The sequence below is a fragment of the Pipistrellus hanaki genome, assembly GCF_964339955.1.
Source record: "Pipistrellus hanaki genome assembly, chromosome: 1".
Classification (NCBI taxonomy): Eukaryota; Metazoa; Chordata; class Mammalia; order Chiroptera; family Vespertilionidae; genus Pipistrellus; species Pipistrellus hanaki.
In genome coordinates, this window is record NC_140503.1 from 120,821,656 (window position 1) to 120,843,805 (window position 22,150).

Below are 22,150 nucleotides of genomic sequence, written 5' to 3' on the forward strand. Positions count from 1 at the left end.
TGTCTCAAAAGATCAGAGACCCATCTTTTTGTAGCTGCATAGTATTCCTTTGTGTAAATGTTCCACTCATCTACTGACTGACACTTGGGCTGTTTCCAAATATTAGCTATTTTAAATAATGCTGCAATGAATATAGGGGTGCATGTATCCTTTCTGACTGGTGTTTCAAGAAGTGAGGGAATGTTTTGCTGCTAAACCTACTTTGCAAAAAAATGTTAAAAGATGTTTTTTTTTAGAGAGAAGCAAAACAGTATGGGTCAGAAAATGATACGTATCAGACCTACATAAGTGATGGTGAGGAATGAAGAAGAAATAAGTGAAGATGAAATAAAATTTAATTTTTAAAATTTTATATTTATTTTTAAAAGTATTACATATGTCTCCTTTTTTCACATCGACTTCCTCCCAATTGATCAACCAGTCAATACTGTTTAAAATAAAATAACAATAACGCATTCAATTGTGCATTCTTATATATAACACTTGAGGCTCAATGTACAAAGATTTGTGCAAAAATGGGCCTTCCTTCCCCTGGCTGCTGCACCACCATTGCTCTGGCTGGAGCTGCCTTTCTGCCTTCCCTCCAGCCTGGAGCCACCTTTATGCCTTCCCACAATGCACAGAGGCCCAGAGCTGCTGGGAAGGTGGGGAACACCCCCTGCCATTCTGTGCCTGCATATGCAATTAACCTGCCATCTTTGTTGGGCTAATTTGCATACTCATTCCTGATAGGCTGGTGGAATTCACAAAGGTAGAGTCAATTTGCATATTTCTCTTTTATTAGTGTAGATATTTATATATATATATATATATGTGTGTGTGTGTGTGTGTATATATCTATCTATCTATCTCTCTCTCTCTCTCTCTCTCTATATATATATATATATATATATATATATATATATATATATAAAATCATGTATGATTGTATACAAAGTAAAATGAATAATGTTAATGGTATAAGAGATAGAAGTGAGGAATTAAGATTATATTGTTATTATAAGATAGTCACACTATGCATGAAGGGATATAATGTTCTTTTAAAATAAGTTTGGATTATTTGTAAAGGTAATGTAACAGTCTAGGGAAATCAGTAAAAGAGTTAAAAAATAAAAGTATAACCAATGCCAAGAGAGGAGATAAAATGCAATTATATAAAATATTTAATTAAAACTGCAAAAGGCAGTAAAACTATAGAAGATAAAAATAAGCATAAAGAATGTGGGCAACAAATAGGAAATAGTAATAGATATGGTAGGTATTAATCCAGTTGTCTCAATGATCATTTTGAACATCAGTGGTCTAAATGTACTAATTAAAAAACAGAAATTGTTAGAGTAGATAAAAAAAAATAAGACCCCACTATATGTTGTCTGCAAGAAGTGTATTTTAAATATAAAAACATGTATAGATTAAACATAACTATATGGAATATTATAGGCTGTCCACAGAAAATGTGTACACAAACTTTGAGTAATATTAATGGCAATGTTTATTAAAATACATTTAATTTTCAAAATTGACCTACCAGCTGTTAAAGTGTATATACATTTTTGGGGGAACGCCTGTATATACCATGCTTATGCTAAACAAAATAAAACAAGAGTAGTTTTATTAATTTTAGACAGAGCTGACATCAAAGAAGGAAAGTTATCAAAGGTAAATAAGGGAATTACATAGCAATAGAGGGTCAATTCTTCAAGAAAACATTACAGTCTATAATGTGTAAGTGCCTAACAACAGAATGTCAAGCCATGTGTGACAAAAACTAATAGACTTGCAAAGCGAAACTATCATAGTTGGGGATTTCCATACCACTCTATCAGAACTACATAGATCCCTCAGGCAGAAATCCAATAAGCATTGAATGGAAGAAAAAAATGTATGCCATGTTAGTAACAAAATATTTTAAGATGTTAGATTGTTGGTATTTAATGCAACTTAACATTTAATTTCTGCAACTTAATTATAAATTAATTCAAATTATTTCACTTTTTACCTTACTTTTCTGTTTTACAATTTTCTCACTTCTAAAATGAGGTTATCTTTACAAACTAATTGCAATGATTAATAACTTTCGCTTTAGGCAGCATTTCCCAAGCCAAACTGTATTGCAGAATAACAAACTTCCTAAATTCTCTACCAAGCTCTAAGAAGCAAAGATGAAGGAAATAAATCACATTGATCAAATAGGTACTTGGAGGAGAAAATGTGTGTAATGCTAAAATATTTTCTCATTGATTTTGAGACAGGGGACCAGATTTGTGGAGAGATAAACTTATGCAAACCACAGAAATAGCTGTGTGTAGCAAACTAAAATATTCTGTTTGAATGTTGCAAAGTTTTCTATATTGCAGTGATGTGGCAAGATCACTGTGATTTTGGATTGCAAGTCTTTAAGTCAGTTAAGTCTGCTGATTTTCTCTTTCTTTCTACCATAATTTGGGAAATGTTTTCCAGGTCCCTCCATTGGGCGCTGTGATTTTGAATTTGATCTCTGTTCCTGGGAGCAGGAACAGGAGGATGACTTTGACTGGAATCTGAAAGCTAGCAGCATCCCTGCTGCAGGCACAGAGCCAGCCGCTGACCACACCTTGCGAAATTCGTCTGGTCATTACATCTTCATAAAGAGCTTGTTCCCTCAGCAGCCCATGAGGGCAGCCAGAATTTCCAGCCCGGTCATAAGTAGAAGAAGCAAAAACTGCAAGGTATGGTAAAGACAGAAATATTATGATCAACTTCTGATAGATTCAATAAAGAAAATGAAATGGTTAGGACAAGACCAAAAATGTGCTTGAATTTATCAACTTGGGATATGTGAGGAAGGAAGGTGGTGAAATAAGGATGAGATGGAAGGATACTTGAACCTGTAGGAAGAAGGTGTAATCCATAAATATTTGAATTTTGAAAACCATTGTGATATTTCATTATTATTATCCAGGGATAATTCAAAAGGCATAAAATGCCAGATGTTTTCACTCAGGAAGTTTAGTACTCATTATGAGACTTTCTCCATCAGAAAAAAAAACCTATATATATATATATATATATATATATATATATATATATATATATATATATAGTTTATTTAGTTATATATATATAGTATAATCCAAGGAATATTATTAGAGATAGGTGGAGGTATGATAAAATGTTTGAAGATGTCTTCCCACCCCCCCCCCCCAAAAAAAAAGAAAGAATAATTTATATGGGTAGGAAGAAAAAAAATGGTTTTGCCACTATCCTGTGGAAATTTGAAAAAAAAGATTTATAGAGTATTAAAAATATAAATAAGGTTATGTGGTTCTTAGGGTTAAACAAATGTATTTTCAGAATATTTCACTTTCCTTTATTTATTTTTGCTTGATGGTTTCTATTTCACAAAAATATCGAGCCAGCTACAGTAGGAACTAAACTTGGCATTATATATTATATAAATTAAGCCCTCGGGGATGTCTTCACAGGAATCTTGCTTTTGAGAAATTGATATATAAATCATTGTGTCTTTATTTATATTTACAATGAAAAGTGCAGTCTTTATACGATCTAAACACATGATTCTGACAGGTGTTTCCCCAAAGTTTGAGCACTAAAGGAAAAACCAATTATATGTACAAAGTTGGTAATTGATCAGAGAATCAGGCTGGGAGACAATGCATGATTTAATTCTTTAATGTCTTCAAATTATATTATTGTCATGTTCCTTTCTCTACATTAGTGAGAGTCCTAACAATGGGAAGAAGGAATATTAAATCATTGTTTACAGGCTCCCAATTGTACCTGCTTCTGTTACAGATGCGTGTTCTTCTATTTCATGCTGACTTACCTTCACATCCTACCACTGTCACAGTCTTAAAGCATAGTAAACCTTTAGTTTGTCTTTGGAAAGTTTCTGTCTGAGCTTAAGGTAATTCATAGGTAAAAGCTCTGATAGTGATCTCATCTCTTTTATGTCTTCAGGCACATTTGATAGGAGTTGTGCCACTCTGGTTTCACAGATTTTTCTGTAAGAAAGTGAAATGTTCAGATAAGAGTTTTAGAAAAATAACTCAGATGCCCAGAATGAATTTAATATATCATTCAGAATTATATTAAACTTTAATTAGCCTGACAATGAAACCTGACTTTTAATCAAATCTATTTTATTTGCTTTTGTTGTTTCCTCCCCCCCGCCAAAAATTTTCTTAATATTTTCTAAAAAGAAAAGCCCAAATACACCAGAATTTATATAGATTAAGTACCTATATATTGAAAATTACAAATAAGTTCTAATCTTAGAAAGCCAATTAAAAATTAAACATGAAATACATATAAAATTCCAGTTGACTTCTAAGCTTTTTTGTTTAGACACTTTCTCTAAAAATGTTCAAATTTTTTTTCTCTTTTCACTCTGTAGTAACCAAGGATTTCATTCATCTCTGTTTTCCCTGGTCCCAGAACTGTAGTCCCTACTGTTTTAAACATCTGTGTGAGAATAATGAAGTATGCCTAGAAGAAATGTCAAAAATTAATGATGAATGGCTTACTTTATGAATATTTATTATATAGATTGAATACAAAGAAGTAAGGAAAGGTCAAGCTGGAAATGATTGGGTCTCTCATGTAGAAAATATATATGTATTAGACAAGCAGAAAACGACCTCCCAATTTTTTCACAAAAATCCTGTCTATCACTTGACCTTGTGGAATACCTTCAAGCAGAAAAACCCAAATTGGAGGTTTTCTTCCTTTTGAGAAATGGGTGGTGATGATGGAGATTGATGACGAAAGAGATCAAACCTCTGAGTGACTACACTTTTAAGTGAAAATGACTCTTTAGAATTTAGTACTTACCAGACTTTTATTCACTCAGGTTGCCCTGTGATAAGTTTCTGTTGTCATCAGGTGTTCTCTGTAGAAATGGAGGTGTTTCGATGTTTTTTGTTGTTGTTTGTTTGTTTGTTTTTTATGATAACCTACTGGCATCATTCAGAAAATGGTCTCAAGAAGGTAGAGAAGTATTTACTGTGCTGTAGCACATACACTTCATGTTTCTTGCACAAATAAGAAAACAGACCACGCCTGTGACTAGAAAGGATCCAGAGAGACATATGTATGCTGTGCCCATCAGATTGTTTCTCTCATGCCTGTTGGTGCTGCCCAAGAGTCTGCCCGGGCCCCTTTTGTTTCTCACTCTCAGGAGTTATGCCACCCTGGTTTCACCAGTTTTTTCTGGACAAGGCACAGGGCTCATAGATCTCACACCTTCCAACATTAATTGTTTAACAAAAAAAGAAAAGTGTTTGGATTGGAGCATACTATCTGAAAGTTTCATCAGCTGGGCAATTTGAGTAGAGTCATTTACATGGCTTATGTATTCTTCATGCTCTTTGAAGTATGCATTGCATATATTGTTTGATCATGCTTTTTACCCTTTAAACACATCCATTCTGTAGAATATGCTATTGTTTCAATTAATGTATTTTTGTGTGTGAAAATCAAGCCCCATTACAGTTTTCCCTCATTCATACAAATGACAAGAAGAAAGGTTTAAAACCCTCTGAATTCTTTTTAAAAAATATGTTTTATTGATTTTTTACAGAGAGGAAGAGAGAGGGATAGAGAGTTAGAAACATCCATGAGAGAGAATCATCGATCAGCTGCCTCCTGCACACCTCCTACTGGGGATGGGCCCACAACCAAGGCACATGCCCTTGACTGGAATCGAACCCGGGACCCTTCAGTCAGCAGGCTGACACTCTTATCCACTGAGCCAAACTGGTTTCAGCAACCCTCTGAATTCTTATTGTTCCTAACCAGTACTATTTTTTCTCTTAGATGTTTTTGACTCTCCCTTTCTATGTAACAATCACTAAAAGGCTAGTCAAATTTATCTTTGAAATGTTAAAGTGTTTATTAATTTTTACTCAGGGAAAAACTCCCAAACTGCTCTTCTATAGCATGTTTCTAGCATTTGAGTAAAATGTGAATAATTGCTGTCTTGGTGGTTTTGAAATATATAGTGGAGCCTCAAGGATCTTGTAGAACTAAAAATGTGTTTCAAGTGCAAGAATGTGGTTGAATAAGCAATAAAGGATTCTGCTTTTTGGAGAAAATGATTTAAGTTTCATGAGACTGAAAATGGTTGTTTCATCCCTCTTATTTTTTAATCATGAAAAGTCTTTTTGTATAACACATCACTTTTTAATCATATTTTATTCCTTTGATGATCATGTTAAAAGTTTATTAATGAATCCTGCATTTAGAAATCACAAAAAGTAAACTCTGCCCATTTTTTAAAACTAAATTTCTATTTGATCCTTATTGTACTATCCTTCATATACAGCAACCTATGATGTAAGGCTGGCCTCACTTTATTAGTACACAGTGTTAGAGTATTCACAGAACAATAGCACATGTAGATTTAATTTTCTTTCTGGAATAAATAAAGAGGGCAATATACTATCATTGAAAATAAAATGGGATTAATTGTACTAATTACATATAACATTCTAACTCTTGGTTACAGATAATTTTTCATTATCACATGTATGGAAATGGCATTGGGGCACTCACCTTGATGCAGGTATCAGTCTCAAACAAAACAACGTTCCTAGTTAATCTCACTGCAGAACAAGGCAACTTCTGGCAGCGGAAGGAGCTAATACTGTCTGGCGAGGAGGACTTCCAACTCAAATTTGAAGGAAGAGTTGGGAAAGGACACCGCGGTGATATTGCACTGGATGACATTGTGCTTACGAAGAGTTGTCTACCAGCCCATCAGTCCGTGGAAGAACTAGCGGTGCCTCTTCCAACAGGTATACTTCAACTTGTGTTTGTTTGGAGGTTTTACAGGGTAGAGACTAGGAAGGAAAAAAAGGAAATAAAAAGTAGTTATCTACTGCTTCCAAAATGAAGAAAAAAAAAATCCTTTGTATTCCAAAAATACAGGTACCTTTTAAGCCTTTTCTTATAAAATTATCTTCCTCATTTTCTCAAAGTTTCAGTATATTTATCAGTTCCTGAGTTCTCTGTTTAGTCAGCTTCTTCTTAGACCAATAAAATAAGACTTCTCTGCTTGCAGTCTGATACATAATCTAAGATTAAAAAAATAGCATGTTCACTCAATAAAATATATGTACATTGAGGACAGAGTTACTCAATTTTAGTTATGCATTACTGTGGTTATGCTGTTTACTTTATTCTTTTTAGACCAACAACTCTAATTTGAGTGGCTGAGTTACTTAAATAGTTTAGATAATTGAATAAGTCCATATACTCTTTTAACCTAAAATATATTTTAGTAATTTGTTCAAGGAATTATATTAAATTTTTGAGTTGGTAGGAAGCCTGTTTGACAAAGTATGGGCAGCTATACACCTGCATGGCTCCCTCCTCAGCTGATTTCCCTGTATAAGATGCCCCTTGATTTTCAGTCTAATTATTTTAGAAAATAATGTATTATACATAGAAAAATACAGTATTTTACCTGCCAGCACATTCAAATTGGGTTAGCCATAATTCAATTGTTTAGTATCCAGTCATGGCTAATGGCCACCCACTGGCAGCACAGGAGATGAAGTGAATGTTAGGGTACTTTCAGGTCAGTCCCTGACAATGGGGTTCCATTTTTCAGGGTAAATTTTGTGAATTTCCAAGAATTGCAGTCATATTCTTATTTAAATAGAAGCACAGAAATATACCCAGGGCCAAATATGAAAGCACAAGTATTATATTCTAGTGGACTACATATTCAGACTCCCTTCTTACTAACTACATTTTGCACAACTCTGAGACTCAGTTTCCTCGTCTCTAAAGCCAATAGACCATCACCTATTTCTTAGGTTCTTGGGTTCTTAAGAATAAAAAGAGGTAATTGCTTATGTAATCTGTCTAGTTTCATGGCTGTCGTAATGTAAGCATTTAGTCAATAAAATCATCTCATTTTATATTATGCTATATTTTGGAGCACCTTTATCATTATTCCTTAAGCAGTGTAGCCATTTGAAAGTAAGTATCCATTATTTGCATTTTTATTAAAACATGTTTTTCTACCATTTGTTTTGACAAAAATTTTTTTCTTGCAGAAACCACAAGCATCTAATTATTTTGTATTACATTATAATCATTCAATTTTGTCATTTATTGATAATGTCTAATTTATTTTGAAATAATGAATAATATGTATGTAAGTGTATACTTAGAAATATTTAATAAATATTAATTTATTATTACTACAAAACCACTTAACTTGAAACTTTCACAGTTTGAAGAAGGGTAATTAGGTTATGTTAACATTTATTAAAGGTTTGAAAGTCACTCTAGTTCATGCAGACTTTTCATCTGTATTCAGGTATGTAGGCTAATATCTCCCTTAAGGATAGCTTAAAATTGAAAAAATAAGAGGAGACAAAACATATATATTTATGAAGGTGCAATTGAATTTAATCTGAAATCAGTGATTCTAATGAGCCAAATAATATCCAGGGCTTTGTTAGCAAATTAGTTATATTGTTATTAATTTCCCATAATTATATTGAGTTTATTTATTTATTTTTAATTTTAGGAAGGAAGTGTCAATGTTTTTCCACTATTAAGCATATTGGATGATATGAACATAAATAAGAGTGAAAAATACATTCATAAAAATGCTTTTTAAAACTTTATTTTAATTTATTGGGATGACATTGATTAATAAAATTATATAGGTTTCAGGTGAACAATTCTATAATACCTCATCTGTAATATTGTGTTGTCTTTTCAGCACCCCAAGTTAAGTTTCCTTTAATCACCATTTATTTCTCCTTTTCCTCTCCTATTTCCTCCCACCTTCCTTTCCCTTTGGTAATGACCATACTGTTTTCTCTAAGTATAAGGGTTTTTTGTTTGTTTGTTTGTTTGCTTGTTTTGCTTAATTCCTTCACCTTTTTCACACATTGCCTTAACCCCTCCACCTCTAAAAATGTATTTTGTTGGCAAGTCTATTAAGGATATTAAGGACCAAGTGATGATGGATAAAAATTATTGTTTAACAAATTTCAATATGAAAAATTCAAACAAGATCCCTCTCTAAATGTTCATTTGCAAATTCAGCCACTATCTGATTCTCTGTTTTATTGGCAGATATTTTTTTAAAAATCTCTTAGTATAATGAGGTCAGGGAATCAGTTTTGTGTGTGTGAGTGTGTGTGTACTGTGTTTTGAGTCCCCACAGTTATTTTTAAATATGAGTTATGCAAGAAGAATAGTTGAGGATATAACATGGTAATCAACTTTTGCTTTAAAAATATATGTAAGGCAAAGAGGGCTGAGTGGATTAGCTCCTTCTAAAGGTCACTCATTTCTCTGAAATATTTGGCAAAAGTTTAAAAGGCTTCTACCTGCTGATGAGAGTGCCAGCATAGCAAATCAGTCAGAGTCCTGAGTAAGGGAAATCAGGCTGATTGCACTGGCTCTGTAATTTAGTGAAGCCTTTACATAAAATTTGGTGCAAAGTGCATGTGTTTGAGGTTTAAAGATATGAACTTGGATCTCTGCACTTCTTACTACCTATGAAATCAGGTCTACTTAACCTCCTTAATTCTTACCTTTCTTATCTGTAAAAATGGGATTATTATAATTTACTTCTAAATGATTTGAATACATAATTGAGATATATATGTTTTTAAAAATACTTGGCAGATAGTTGGTTTTCAGTTTTCTTTTATCTGCCACTACTACTAGAGGGATTATAAAATTAAACTACAGGTTGAAATTTGTTAAAAGCATAGTATCTACTTGCTGGTTTTGCTTTGTGATGTTTCATTCATTGCTCAAAGAAATAGTTTAGATCCTTTCTGCCCTGTTTCTCTTCAAAGGAATTGCACACAAAAAAACCTCCAAATATGTAATTAGTAAACTTGCTGATTTTATTTTCTATATATAAAAGCTTAAGTGACCGTCTGACCATTTGACTGTTCGACCATTCAACCATTCGACCATTAGTCCGGTAGCTATGATGTGCACTGACTACCAGGGGGAAGATGCTCTGACTGGTAGGTTAGCTTGCTACTGGGATCTGGCTGACTAGGACTGGGCAATATGGGCCAGACATGCCCTGAAGCCTTACCATCCTGATTGTGCACCAGTGGGGTCCCTCGGTCTGGCCTGCATCTCTCCAAATACAGGACTCCTCAGGGAATGCCCACAGGCCAGGCCGAGGGACCCCTTGGGTGCATGAATCCATGCACTGGGCCTCTAGTATTTCTTAAAATAGACAAGCTATAGTACTAAAATTCACAAAAGTTGAAGACTGGCTTGGGTATGGTATGGGTGGGGAGAGGAAATAAGTTAAATTTTAAATATAGATATACTCCTCAGAATGTTTTCCAAATAGAATACCTCTTGGTTCTAATATTCAAATTCATAGAATGCATGTGTCTCTTCTTTGTTTTTTGGAGAGTTGGGACTAATAATTATATTGGAAAATATATTTATATCACCTCAACTTCAGTAGAGTACTGTTTACACAATATATTACATGGGAAAAATTCTCAAGTTTTTTGCAAATACAGCTGGTAGACAAAAGGTTTTGAAAATTTCATGCAATGGCGATTCAGAGGCTGGTGATCATGGGCATTGCTATGGTTAAGAAAAACATCACAGCAACAAATGTGCTGTGAGCCATTATTTCATTGTGCATTTGTCCTGAGTATGTTTCTCCTGTGTCTTCGATATGTAGCTGTATTTTGATTATGTTAACAATGAAAGCCCCCAGAACTTGAAAAAAATGTGGAGAGGAAAGCAAGGCAGGTAAAAAAGAGATTAGAATGTAAGATAAAATAAAAGGATGCAACATTTTGACCCAGGATATCTGGCTTTGAGGAAGAGCCAGATTTAAAAATGAAATAGTTGAAGAGCCCTTAGACTATGTCATCTAGAGATTCACTACTGAGTTTGTTTATGTAAACGCTAGAGGCCTGGTACACAGATTCATGCTCTGGTGGGGTTCCTGAGCCTGGCCTGTGGAGATCAGACCAAAACCAGCTCTCCAACATCTCCCTGAGGGGTCCCGGATCTTTGGTTAATCTCTTCCGCTCTCCCGCCCTTTCCCTCTGAGATTCATCAGTCTGTCCCATGTGTCTATGGCTGTGCATTGAGTACCTGCCTCCAGGTGGTCAGTGTGTATCATAGCTACCAGTCAAATGGTTGAACGGTTGAATGGTCTCTTAGGCTTTTATATATATAGATGTAATGGTAGTTTAAGGAAGACAACCAGCAAATAAGAATAGTAGACATCACTAACTTCTAAGACTTTGACTTTAATAGGTACTTCTTTCTAGGATACTGCAAGTAATATTTAAATTATTACCGAGTGCTGGGGAAGACAGGTAACTTCTAATGTTAACAGATCTTCACTTCTTCCATATCTAATTAGATTCTGTAAATAATACAGATTAACTCAAACTATGAAAAATTAACATTGGTTTATTCAGCAAACACTTGAAGGAGGCTTGGAAATTAGCCAATATGATATCAAAAATCATCAAAACATATGAAGATAGAAATATTCCTAGGATGTTCTGTGATATTTGAATAGCTATTTGTAAGCCTCAACTCTTTGCTCAATAAACTGTAGTATGTTAATATTTCATTGTCTATGTTTACCTCCACTGGGAATTCTAAAAAGCAAAACATTACATTTTTAATCTCTTAAATAATTTATGTTTGTGTTTTTCATAAACTTGATCCTAACTAAAACATTTATAAGCAAAGTTAGAAATTACATTATTGCATTGTCATTGTTATCAGGCTAAAATTAAATTACTTTTCCTGTTTGAGACCCCCCAAAATACATTCTGGATTAAACAAAAACCAAGAAAGATACTTCAAGTGGTTTATTATAAGTGAAACAATACAGATTACATTTCTCTTGGAAAGAAAATATGATTGTGTGAAACCAAATATGTTTCATATCCCAATGAAGTTAACATGTTAGAAAATTTCAGCTTTACTTGAAATGCCAATTGGCTGTACCCTACTTATATAGTAGTGGAGAGATATCCAATTTAAAATACTATAATTTTTAACTATATCATTGTTCCAAGAAAATGTCCTTTAATTTAGGACTTTTTCCATATGCGCCATTTCTTTCATATTGCAGTAAGTACATGGAGAATTAGGATTTTTGTGTGCTATTTTTTTAACTGACATTTGGGCCTCTCAATGCACATTGTCTGTTTTAACAAACATATGGGTAGATAATCAAAATAAAATTATCTAATTAGAATATCATTTATAATTTAAAAATTGAAGATATAAAATTTTATAGCAAAATGCACATGATCGCAAATATTTTATCTCAAGTGATTTTAATGTAAGAGAAAAGCTTATAATTTTTAGTTTCAGTTTCATTGCTAATCTGTTTTTACTTATATTTCTGATCTTTCTGAAATTATTATCATGCTTTCTGAGATACATCTATAAGAAGTTTCTTTAATGATGACCTATAACCTCTAATTAAATTGAATGCTTTAAGCTCAATGTAATGTTTGAAAGGTATTTGCACGAGATGTACAATTTTAGTTTGGTACTTTCTGTTAGATATTTTTGAGAGATATTTTTCCACTGTCTCTTGCCTTCTATTGATTATTATGATCAAGAAATCAGCTCTTGTCCAGGCTGATTTGGCTCAGTGGATAGAGCGTTGGCCTGTACACTGAAGGATTCTGGGGTTGATTCTGGTCAAGGGCACATGCTCAAGAGCTTTCTGAATCTGGACATTGATATGCTTCATAAATTCTGAAACATTCTAAGTAATTATGACTTTGAATATTGCTTTTCCTCCATTCACTCATTTTTCTCCTCTGGATCTCTAGTAATACTTATGTTTGATCTCATCTTACTCTTTCTTTTCCATTTTACAAAATGAATTATAATTTAGATAAAGCAGACTAATACAGTGATTTCTAAAAAATGCATATACCAATGGAATCTAAAATACATAAAAATATCAAACATTTTTTATCACTCTCAAAGTTTTCCTTGTTCTCCTCAGAAATATTGCCCCTTATTCCATCATATCCCATCAACCAGAGGCAACCAATATCCTGCTGTTTATCACCATAGTTTTTATTTGCCTGTAATGAGCTTCCTAATAATGGTGCTCAGTGTAAGTTTTTAAAACATTTATCCATATTGTTGAGTGTATCACTATTTTGTATCTTTGAATTAGTGAAATGTTTAAACAGACACTCTGTAGCAGGATATATATACAGATAACCTATAAGTACGAATAAAAACCATCAGGGAAAAGCAAACTGAAACCATAAAGAGATATTATTTTATTTTATGAGAATATCACAAAGTGTTTATGCATTCTGTTGATGAGCAAATGGGTTGTTTTAGATTATTGATATTATGAATGAAGCTGCTGTAAAAGTTTGTGTACACATCTCTTTTCTTTCTCTTGTTTAGTTTGTTTGTTGTTAATCCTTGCCCAAGGATTTTTTTCCCATTGATTTTTAGAGAGAGTGGGAAAGAGAGATGGGGGAGAGAGAGAATAACATCAATGTGAGAGAGAGACATCAATTGGTTGCCTCCCACATGAACCCCTACCAGGGCCAAAAATTAAACCTGCAACTGAGGTCTGTGCCCTTGATCTAGAATTGAACCTAAAACCTTTGGTGTGAGCTGACACTCTAACCACCAAAGCACAACAGCCAGGGCTGTGTACACATCTCTTTATAGAAATATGTTTTTTTCTTTATAAGTACCTGGGACTGCAATTGCTTCACTTTATAAGCAACAACCAAATAATATTTAAAGATGATTTTCTAATTTTATAATTCCATCAATAATTTGTGTTTGCCAGTTGCTATTCATTCTCACCAGTATTCAGTTTGTCTTTTTAACCTTAGCAATTCTAGTGCATATGAAATAATATCTCATTGTGGTTTCAGTTTATTTTTCCCTGATGGTTTTTACCAAGTTTTTATTTTTTCGTGCTGTTGTTAGTAGTACTGTGTTGTTGTTTTTATAACCTTGTTTTAAAAAGTCCATTGCTAGCATGTAAAACTAGAACTGATTTTTGACAATTAAATCTTGTGGCTTTGCAAAATTCACATTAATAATTCTTATAGTTATATTTTAGTAAATTCCTTAGGACTTAAAACTATGAAACATCTTATAAAAATAGTATTGTTCTCTATTTCCAAGCTTCAAGCCTTTATTTTTCTTGCTGGCTTAGATATCCAGAACAATGTCCAATATCGGTGGTGGGAAGATACATTTTGCCTTGGTTCTGATTTTAGGGGGTAGCATTCTCTCCTCCATTAGTATGATGTTAACTATTCATTTTTAAGGTAGTGGCTTTTATTAGATTAAGAAGTTTTATTCTGTTTCTAATCATTTAATATTTAATCATTATTATATATTAACTTTTGTCAAATGCTTTTTCTGAATATGCAATATTTCTCCTCTAATATCTAACTATGGATATTATTTAACCAAAAATTCTAACAACTCTTGGATATATGAAAGGAGAGAAGAATATGTTTTGGAGAAAGGAATCATATAGAATTAATGTCCTTATTCTCATAGGACAAAGACAACACTGAAATTTGAAAAGCCATGAATTAGCTTTGTAGATATTTTATTTAGATACTTGCAAAAAATTACAGATAAAACAGAGTTAAAAATGAATCTATGCAAAGTTAGTGTCCAATGAGACATGGACTACTTGAAGTAGTATTCACCTTTTAAAATTCCATTCATGTGTTATTTTAGTATATATGAAAATTTAAAAGGGAAACTTATTTTTATAAGAGAAATTATGTATAACAAATAGATAAAACTGGTCTAGTTTTTTAAAAGAAATAGTCAGTTTTGTCAAGACTGGAAATACCAGTCAGGCCATATATTGTCATTATAGTATTCACAAATAATCTTCAAAAATAATGAAAGATCATAAATAATTAAAATAAATATTCTTGTAAATTAAAGTTCTGTCTAAATGGTCCTTCTTAATAATACCTTTAAAAGCTAACATTGATAGAAAATGTGAATATATAATTCTTTTGGAGGAAAAATTAAGCCACTGCTAAAATGTATGCTATTTTAATACTCAGAACAGAAAGACGAAAGTTGATATCATTTTTTTCAGAAGGTTTTCTATCTGCATTTTAGTAAATATTAAAAGAATGACATGGGATTGCCTGAGGAAAACATTTCTATAAATTTTTTAAGGAAATGACTCCTTGTAAGTTTCTCACACTTTTATAGGTACTATTTTTCACCTTGAATTGTCCATGGATCTGTAGGCTAAACATTATTCACAATGTTTTCCTAAAAATTATAAAGTTCAATTAGCAAGGAAGCTTTTATAGTTTTTATACTGTGTGTAAAATGAAAAAATAGGTCAGCATGGAAATTAAAAAATTGGAATATTTTTTCGGTAAGATTTGCACTTAATATATAAAAACTCATATTTCATCTTTATTGCTTTTCTAAAGAAATTTTGTTTAAATATGTGCATGCATTTGCTACTTTTTAAATGTTTTCAGTTACTTAGACTGTACATATAAATACACACAACTATTTTTAAAATATATTTTTATTGATTTTTTACAGAGAGGAATAGAGAGGAATAGAGAGTTAGAAACATCAATGAGGAAGAATCATTAATCAGCTGCCTCTGCACAACCCCTACTGGGGATGTGCCCACAATCAAGGTACATACCCTTGACCGGAATCGAACCCAGGACCTTTCAGTCCGCAGGCCAACGCTCTATCCACTGAGCCAAACTGGTTTTGGCAACACACCTATTTTTTAATGCTTTAGTTATTTAGACTACATGTATAGTACATTAAAGTAATGGTATAGAAATAAATTTTCTTGTAATGCAGAGAACATTTTAATATACAAAACTTATATTGCATAATCTTACCAGTACCTACAGCTTAGATTTCAATTTATATTAATGTTATATATTATCTGTGGAATCTAATGAACAAAATAAATTGACCAAAGAAAATAAGTCTTGAGGCATGGGAACAACTGACATATCTCAGGAGGAGGGGGTGGCAAGGAGAGATAAGCCAAAGGATTTATATATTAACTAGAGTCCCTGAGCACAACATTTGTGCACTGGAGGGGGGAGGGTCCCTCAGCTTGGCCTGCACCCTCTCACAGTCCAGGACCCTGCAGGGCATGTCCACCCGCAGGCTTTGCCCTGCCCCCCACGGCAAAGGTTGGAGAGGCTCCTGCCACCTCGGCTGTGCTCACTAGATGTGAGCCCAGCTTCAGGCTGAGCACTGCTCTCCCTATGGGAGCACACTGACTACCAGAGGGCAGCTCCTGCATTGCATGTGTGCCCCCTGCTGGTCAGTGCGTGGCATAGCGAGCAGGAATCTGGTCATTTTGTCCATAACAGTCGCTTAGGCTTTTATTATATAGCTATACATGGCCCATGCATTCAGATAATAGTGTGGTGAAGGCTGAAGGGGGAGAAGAGACTGGGAGAGGGAATGGGAAATGGAGGATACCTATAATACTGTCAACAATAAAAATATATATTAAACATTCTGTAGCCTGTACAGATAAAATTAAAATTTCAATGTAATACTCTTCATGATAAATGTTTACATTAAAAATTTAATGATTAGTATAAAGCCTAGTAATACAAATGCTACAGGGTTTTCTGAAAACTATCTTGAACCTAGTTAGTGCATTTCCTGAAGCTCTATGCAAATGTTTTGAGGCAGTTACATGATTTTATTAATATCATACATATTTCATAACTGATATGTGAAAATATTTAAATAATGTATTTAGTTATATATATATATATATATATATATATATATATATATATATATATGGCAGTTTATTCACATGTAAAATAGGGTTAATAAGCAGATCTACCTTAATTGTATTATTGTGAAGCTTGAATAAGTTGTAAAACATTTATAAGTGTAACTACCAACAATACTAAGTTATTTATACAGTGGTGCCTCACACAACGAACTTAATTCGTTCCAGGAGCAAGCTTGTTATGCGAAAAGTTCGTTATGTGAAACACGTTTTCCCATAATAATACATGTTAAAAAAAATAATTCATTCTGTAGCATAAAATATGCTAAGATGACATATTTTTATTTAGATACATCTAAAAACATAATTTTTTTTAAAAAAAAACAGACACTTTTTTAATTTTAAGACAGACTAAGTAGAGTCTACGGAATCTTGCACATCTTCATCCATTTTCTGCTTTTTGGCCGATGGTTTCATGAAAAACCTGTCCAAAGTTCGCTGTGCGATGCGTTCGTTATGCGAGGCACCACTGTAGGTTTAAATCACAATTACTGTGTTGTTATTGTTACCATTGTTATGAAAGTGATGAGTTACAATTCATTACTTAACCACTAAAGGCCTGGTGCATGAAAATTCATGAACTGGAGAGGGGGGTCCCTCAGCCCAACCTGCCTCCTCTTACAGTCTAGGATCCCTAAGGGGCAGGAGGTAATCCAGTGATCAGGGGAAGGCAAAGCCTTCATCACACCTTTGCTGCTGCCACTGCAGCCCTTGGCCAGCCCTGAGCAACTGGGGGGTTAAGGGGACTGGGGGACTTTGGAGGCAGGTACGTGGAGAGGCCTGGCATGCCTGGGGACATATCCAGCCTTGCTGTGCACCTGCAGCCCCAACAGGTCTGAGGCTCTGGAAGTTTCCATCTCTGAGGGTGGGGCAATCAATTTGCTTATCCCCTCCTTATTGGCTATGAGTGCCACCTTCTTTGAGTGCAGAACTATCAGTTAACATACTCCTTTCTTATTGACTGTGGGCACCTCCATCTTTGTGGCAGAGTGAGGGTCAATTAGCATATTCCCTTTTTATTAGATAGGATTGAGAAAAACGAAACAAGTTTGTTCCAATGACTATATATGGTAAAGAAAAATATCAGGTATGATTTAATTGTGGTGATTCTAGGAAATTGTCATTGTAATTTTTGATCATTTTTTTGGTATTTCCAGCCAACTATAGACAAATTAATAATCCTAAATTGATAAAAATGGATCAGGAATTTTCTATAGTGGATTTTTAATTGCTTTGTGAACAATGATTTTCCCAGCTCTATGACTCTATGATAATTACCAACAATGAAAATCCCAATACAATTAAATTCAGTTTCCCCATTTTCATCAGTGATATCATGATAAAAGTTAATTTGATATAAAGATTAAAAAACTTAATTTGATACTTTTTGTCTCTATCACCCACTATATACTTTATTAGTAAATATTAGTTGTTTAGCTTTTTTAATATATAAGTATGTTTTTTCACACTAAACTTCAAATACCTGAACATTAAGCACTAGATTTCATACTGTATGGATGCCACCTCTTTATCTTAAACTAGAACCATACTAAAATCCTATATAATAAAAGCCTAATATGCTAAGTGTCCAGATGACCAGTCAGCCATTCAACCAATCAAAGTATAATATGCTAATGATATGTTAAGGCTGCCCAACTACTTGCTATGATGTGCACTGACCACCAGAAGGCAGGCACTCCTACTGATTAGTTAGCTTGCTGCTGAGGTCCAGCCAATTGGGGCTGAGTGAGATGAGCTGGACATGCCCTGGAGTTCTCCCATGGTCCCTCCTCAGCTGGCCAACCTCTAGCTTCCCTCCCTAACCCCAATCGTGCACTGGTGGGGTCCCTTGGCCTGGCCTGCACCCTCTTGCAATCTGAGACCCCAAGGGGGATGTCATAGAACTGGTTTTAGCCTGATCCCACAGGCCAGGCTGAGGGACGACACCAGTGCATGATTTCTCCATTAATTCAATACATAGTTTAAATAATATGTATTGAATTAATGGATAAACTAATTAGTTTGAATTTCACAAAGCCTCTCTGAAGATAGATTTCTCTACCGTGCTTTATCAGAATGATCACAATGATGATGATGATGATGATGATGATGATGATGATGATGAAATGCAATCCACAGTTCAAAGTGAATTTGCTTGATTGAATGCTTTGCTTTGCATATTCGAATAGCTCTTTATAGCTGCCATGGAAGAGTGCTGATTTGCACAGGCTAAGTTCTATAAGAAGTGAAACCCCTGGTGTTCTGCTGTAGCTGAAAGAACACAGAGCCTGTGCAGCTCTTCTCTGCTGTGTGCCAGGTATTTGACACTGTCCTTTTTCCTCAGCATCTATTGAAAAAACGTTTTTCCCTTTTAAAAAATTTATAAGGTTATTTATATTGCTTAATATTTAAACAAATTCCTCACGTCTTAACATAAATATTTCATTAAGTATTTTATCTTTTATACCACTGCATTTTATTTACTAATTTATTAAATAGTATTGTGCTATGTTGGTGAGAAAATTGATCTATCACTTCCTTGAATGTCCCTTTTCTGCTTTTGGTATTAGAGTAATACTGACTTAATAAAATGCAAGTGGAAGTGCTCCCTATCACTCTATTTGATGGACCAATATATGCTGGATTAGTAGTCTTTTTTCCCTAAAATGTGGTAGAATATACCAGCTAAATTTTGTTCCAGAGTCTTCTTTGTAGGGAGGCTGTTAATTATGGTTTCTATATCATAAATGTAGAGCTGTTCACCTTTTTTGTTATTACTTCAGTTAGATTTAGTGACTTCTTGTGTGAAGGAATTTTTTTCACCCAAATTGTCAAATTCATTGTTATAAACCTGTTCATATTTATCTTTATTATCATTTTAATGTCTATGCACCATGAAGTGATATTCCTTCTTTCATTTCTCATATTGATAATCTGTCTTTATTTTATTTTATTAATCAGTGTAAATGGAGTTTTATCAAATTTACTGATATTTACAAAAAACCAAACACAGCTTTTAGCCCTAATCAGTTTGGCTTATTGGATAGGCACATGTGTCAAACACAAGGCCCGCGGGCCAAATCCAGCCCGCCAGGCCTTGCAATGTGGCCCGCACCGCGCTGTCATCACTGCACTCCGCTGTCAGTTTATGACATTCTCAGTTTATGACTGTTCAGTAAACCATTCGGCCCGCGATTTAGGCTGGATTTTAGATTTTGGCCCCTTCTCCGATTGAGTTCGACACCCCTAGGATAGAGCATCGGTCTGAAGACTGAACCGTCCCAGGTTTGATTCGGGTCAAGGGCATGTATCTTGGTTGTGGGCACATATCCAGCAGGGAGTGTGCAGGAGGTACTGATCAATGTTTCTCTCTCATCGATGTTTCTAACTTTCTATCCCTCTCCCTTCTTCTCTGTAAAAAATCAATAAAATATATTAAGCACACACACACACGCACACGCACACACACACACACACACACACACACACACACACAACAAAAAACCACACCCAAATTTTAGTTTCACAGATCCTTTTCACTGTTTTTGTTTTTCTTCCACTGATATTTTCTCTTATTCTTATTATTTTCTTATTTTTACTTATTTTAGGTTAAATTTATTTTGTGTAGCTTCTTAAGGTATAAGATTAGAAAATTGATATTATTTATATTAAACTATTTCTAAATTAATCATTTAATGGCATAAATTTACCTATTGGGTTTAGCAGCATTCCATCAATCTTAAATATGCTGTTTTCATTTTATTTCAGTTCAAAATATATAATTACCTTTGTCTTTCTTCTTCAACATACGACTTACACACAATAGTGTTATTTAGTTTAAAATATTTGGTGGATTTTCCAGATATCTATTTGTTATTGATTTCTAATTTAATCCTGTTTTATTAAGAGAACAAACTCTGCATGATTTTATCCTTTTTCAATTTTTATGGTCCTGTATATGGTATATTTTGGTGACAGTTCCATGTGACCTAGAAAATAATGTGCATTCATACTCTTGTTTGATGTAGTCTTTTATGAATATGAATTTGAACAATGTGCCTCATAAAAAGTTAGTCTTCTATATCCTTAAACTTGTTATATCAAGACTGATAGAGAAGTGGTAACACAACAAATATTGTGAATTTGCCTTTGATTTATGTGGTTTTTCTTTCTGCAATTAGTTTAATATACACTTATGATTGTCATATTTTCTTGCTTAAATGACTCTGAATCATTATAAAAATGTGTGTCTTTATGCTTGGAAGTATTTCTCCCCTTGAGTTTTATTTATTATTTCTAATTTCATGGGATGGGATTCAAATGTCTCCAGGACATATGGGAATTATAGGAATTGTTTTGCTTGGCTTTTATTTCTTTAAAAATGATTTAAGTCTTATTTTACACGTTTTTATCCCTCCTTCCTTTGGAAAATAGACACTTTTATTTAAACTTTACCCTAGAATTTTAATGTGCATAAGTAATATAATACAGTTTAAAGTAACTTGGCATCTTTATCATCCTTCTTAATATTACATAGAAACACCTCCCCCCCCCCCCCCCCCCCCCCCAGTGCTACAGAGACATCTGCAGTTTCCTCCCCTTTGTATGGAGTTTGGAAGTGCTTAGACAAGGCCCAGCTGTGAAGCAAGGCAAGCTGCTGCTGCCAGGCCTTGGGCCTTCTTTTGGAAGCTCTGGGGATCTCTCACCCAGCTGCAGTTTGACAGGTTTTAGGCAGAAAAAGGACAGGCCATTCATATACAAAAGCTGCTGTACACAGCTTGGGAGGAGTTATAAACTGGGTTGGGTGGGGTCTCCTGGAATCACCAGGGCAGAGCAAACAGCAATGGCTGCCAGTCATCTCTGCACTGGAGAGGTCTCCGGTCCTCAGTGTCCTGTGCCCCCATGCAGGAACAATGATTGCTGTGAACACCTCTCTGAGAAAGCGCCCTGCATTCCTGCCCCAGAGCCAGACAGTCCTATTTCTCCCCGTATGTGCCTGGGTCCCCAAAGTCTCACCCAGAACTGAAGTTCAAAGCAAGTGGGAGCTTGTATCTCGATTTAAAGAGCAGCACATCCAGGTGCCAGCACTTTCCATGCCTCTGCGCTTCTTTCCAGTCTCAATGCACTTTCTTCTCCTATCTAGTTGTGGAACTTCCACTTAGCCAGCTTTTCTGCGACTCTGGGTGGTAGTTATTCTATCTTTTAGTTGTAATTTTGATGTGGTTGTGAGAGGCAGCAAGTATAGGTGTTTAGCTATGCTACCCTCTTGGTTCATACTGGACAGCAAAAAACAAAATAATTATTCCCATATGAGTAAGA

The 22,150-nt window shown here is 34.3% G+C and overlaps 1 protein-coding gene across 1 annotated transcript in view; it reads left to right on the forward strand.

The window, feature by feature from the left end:
* MALRD1 (MAM and LDL receptor class A domain containing 1) overlaps window positions 1–22,150 on the forward strand; it is a gene marked incomplete at its 5' end in the record, with an annotated part of 553,418 nt that overhangs the window by 230,638 nt on the left and 300,630 nt on the right. The window contains 2 exons of the mRNA XM_084867858.1: window positions 2,461–2,708; window positions 6,509–6,797. Of these exons, the coding sequence (XP_084723984.1) occupies window positions 2,461–2,708; window positions 6,509–6,797 (537 nt within the window). The remainder of the gene's footprint in view (window positions 1–2,460; window positions 2,709–6,508; window positions 6,798–22,150) is intronic.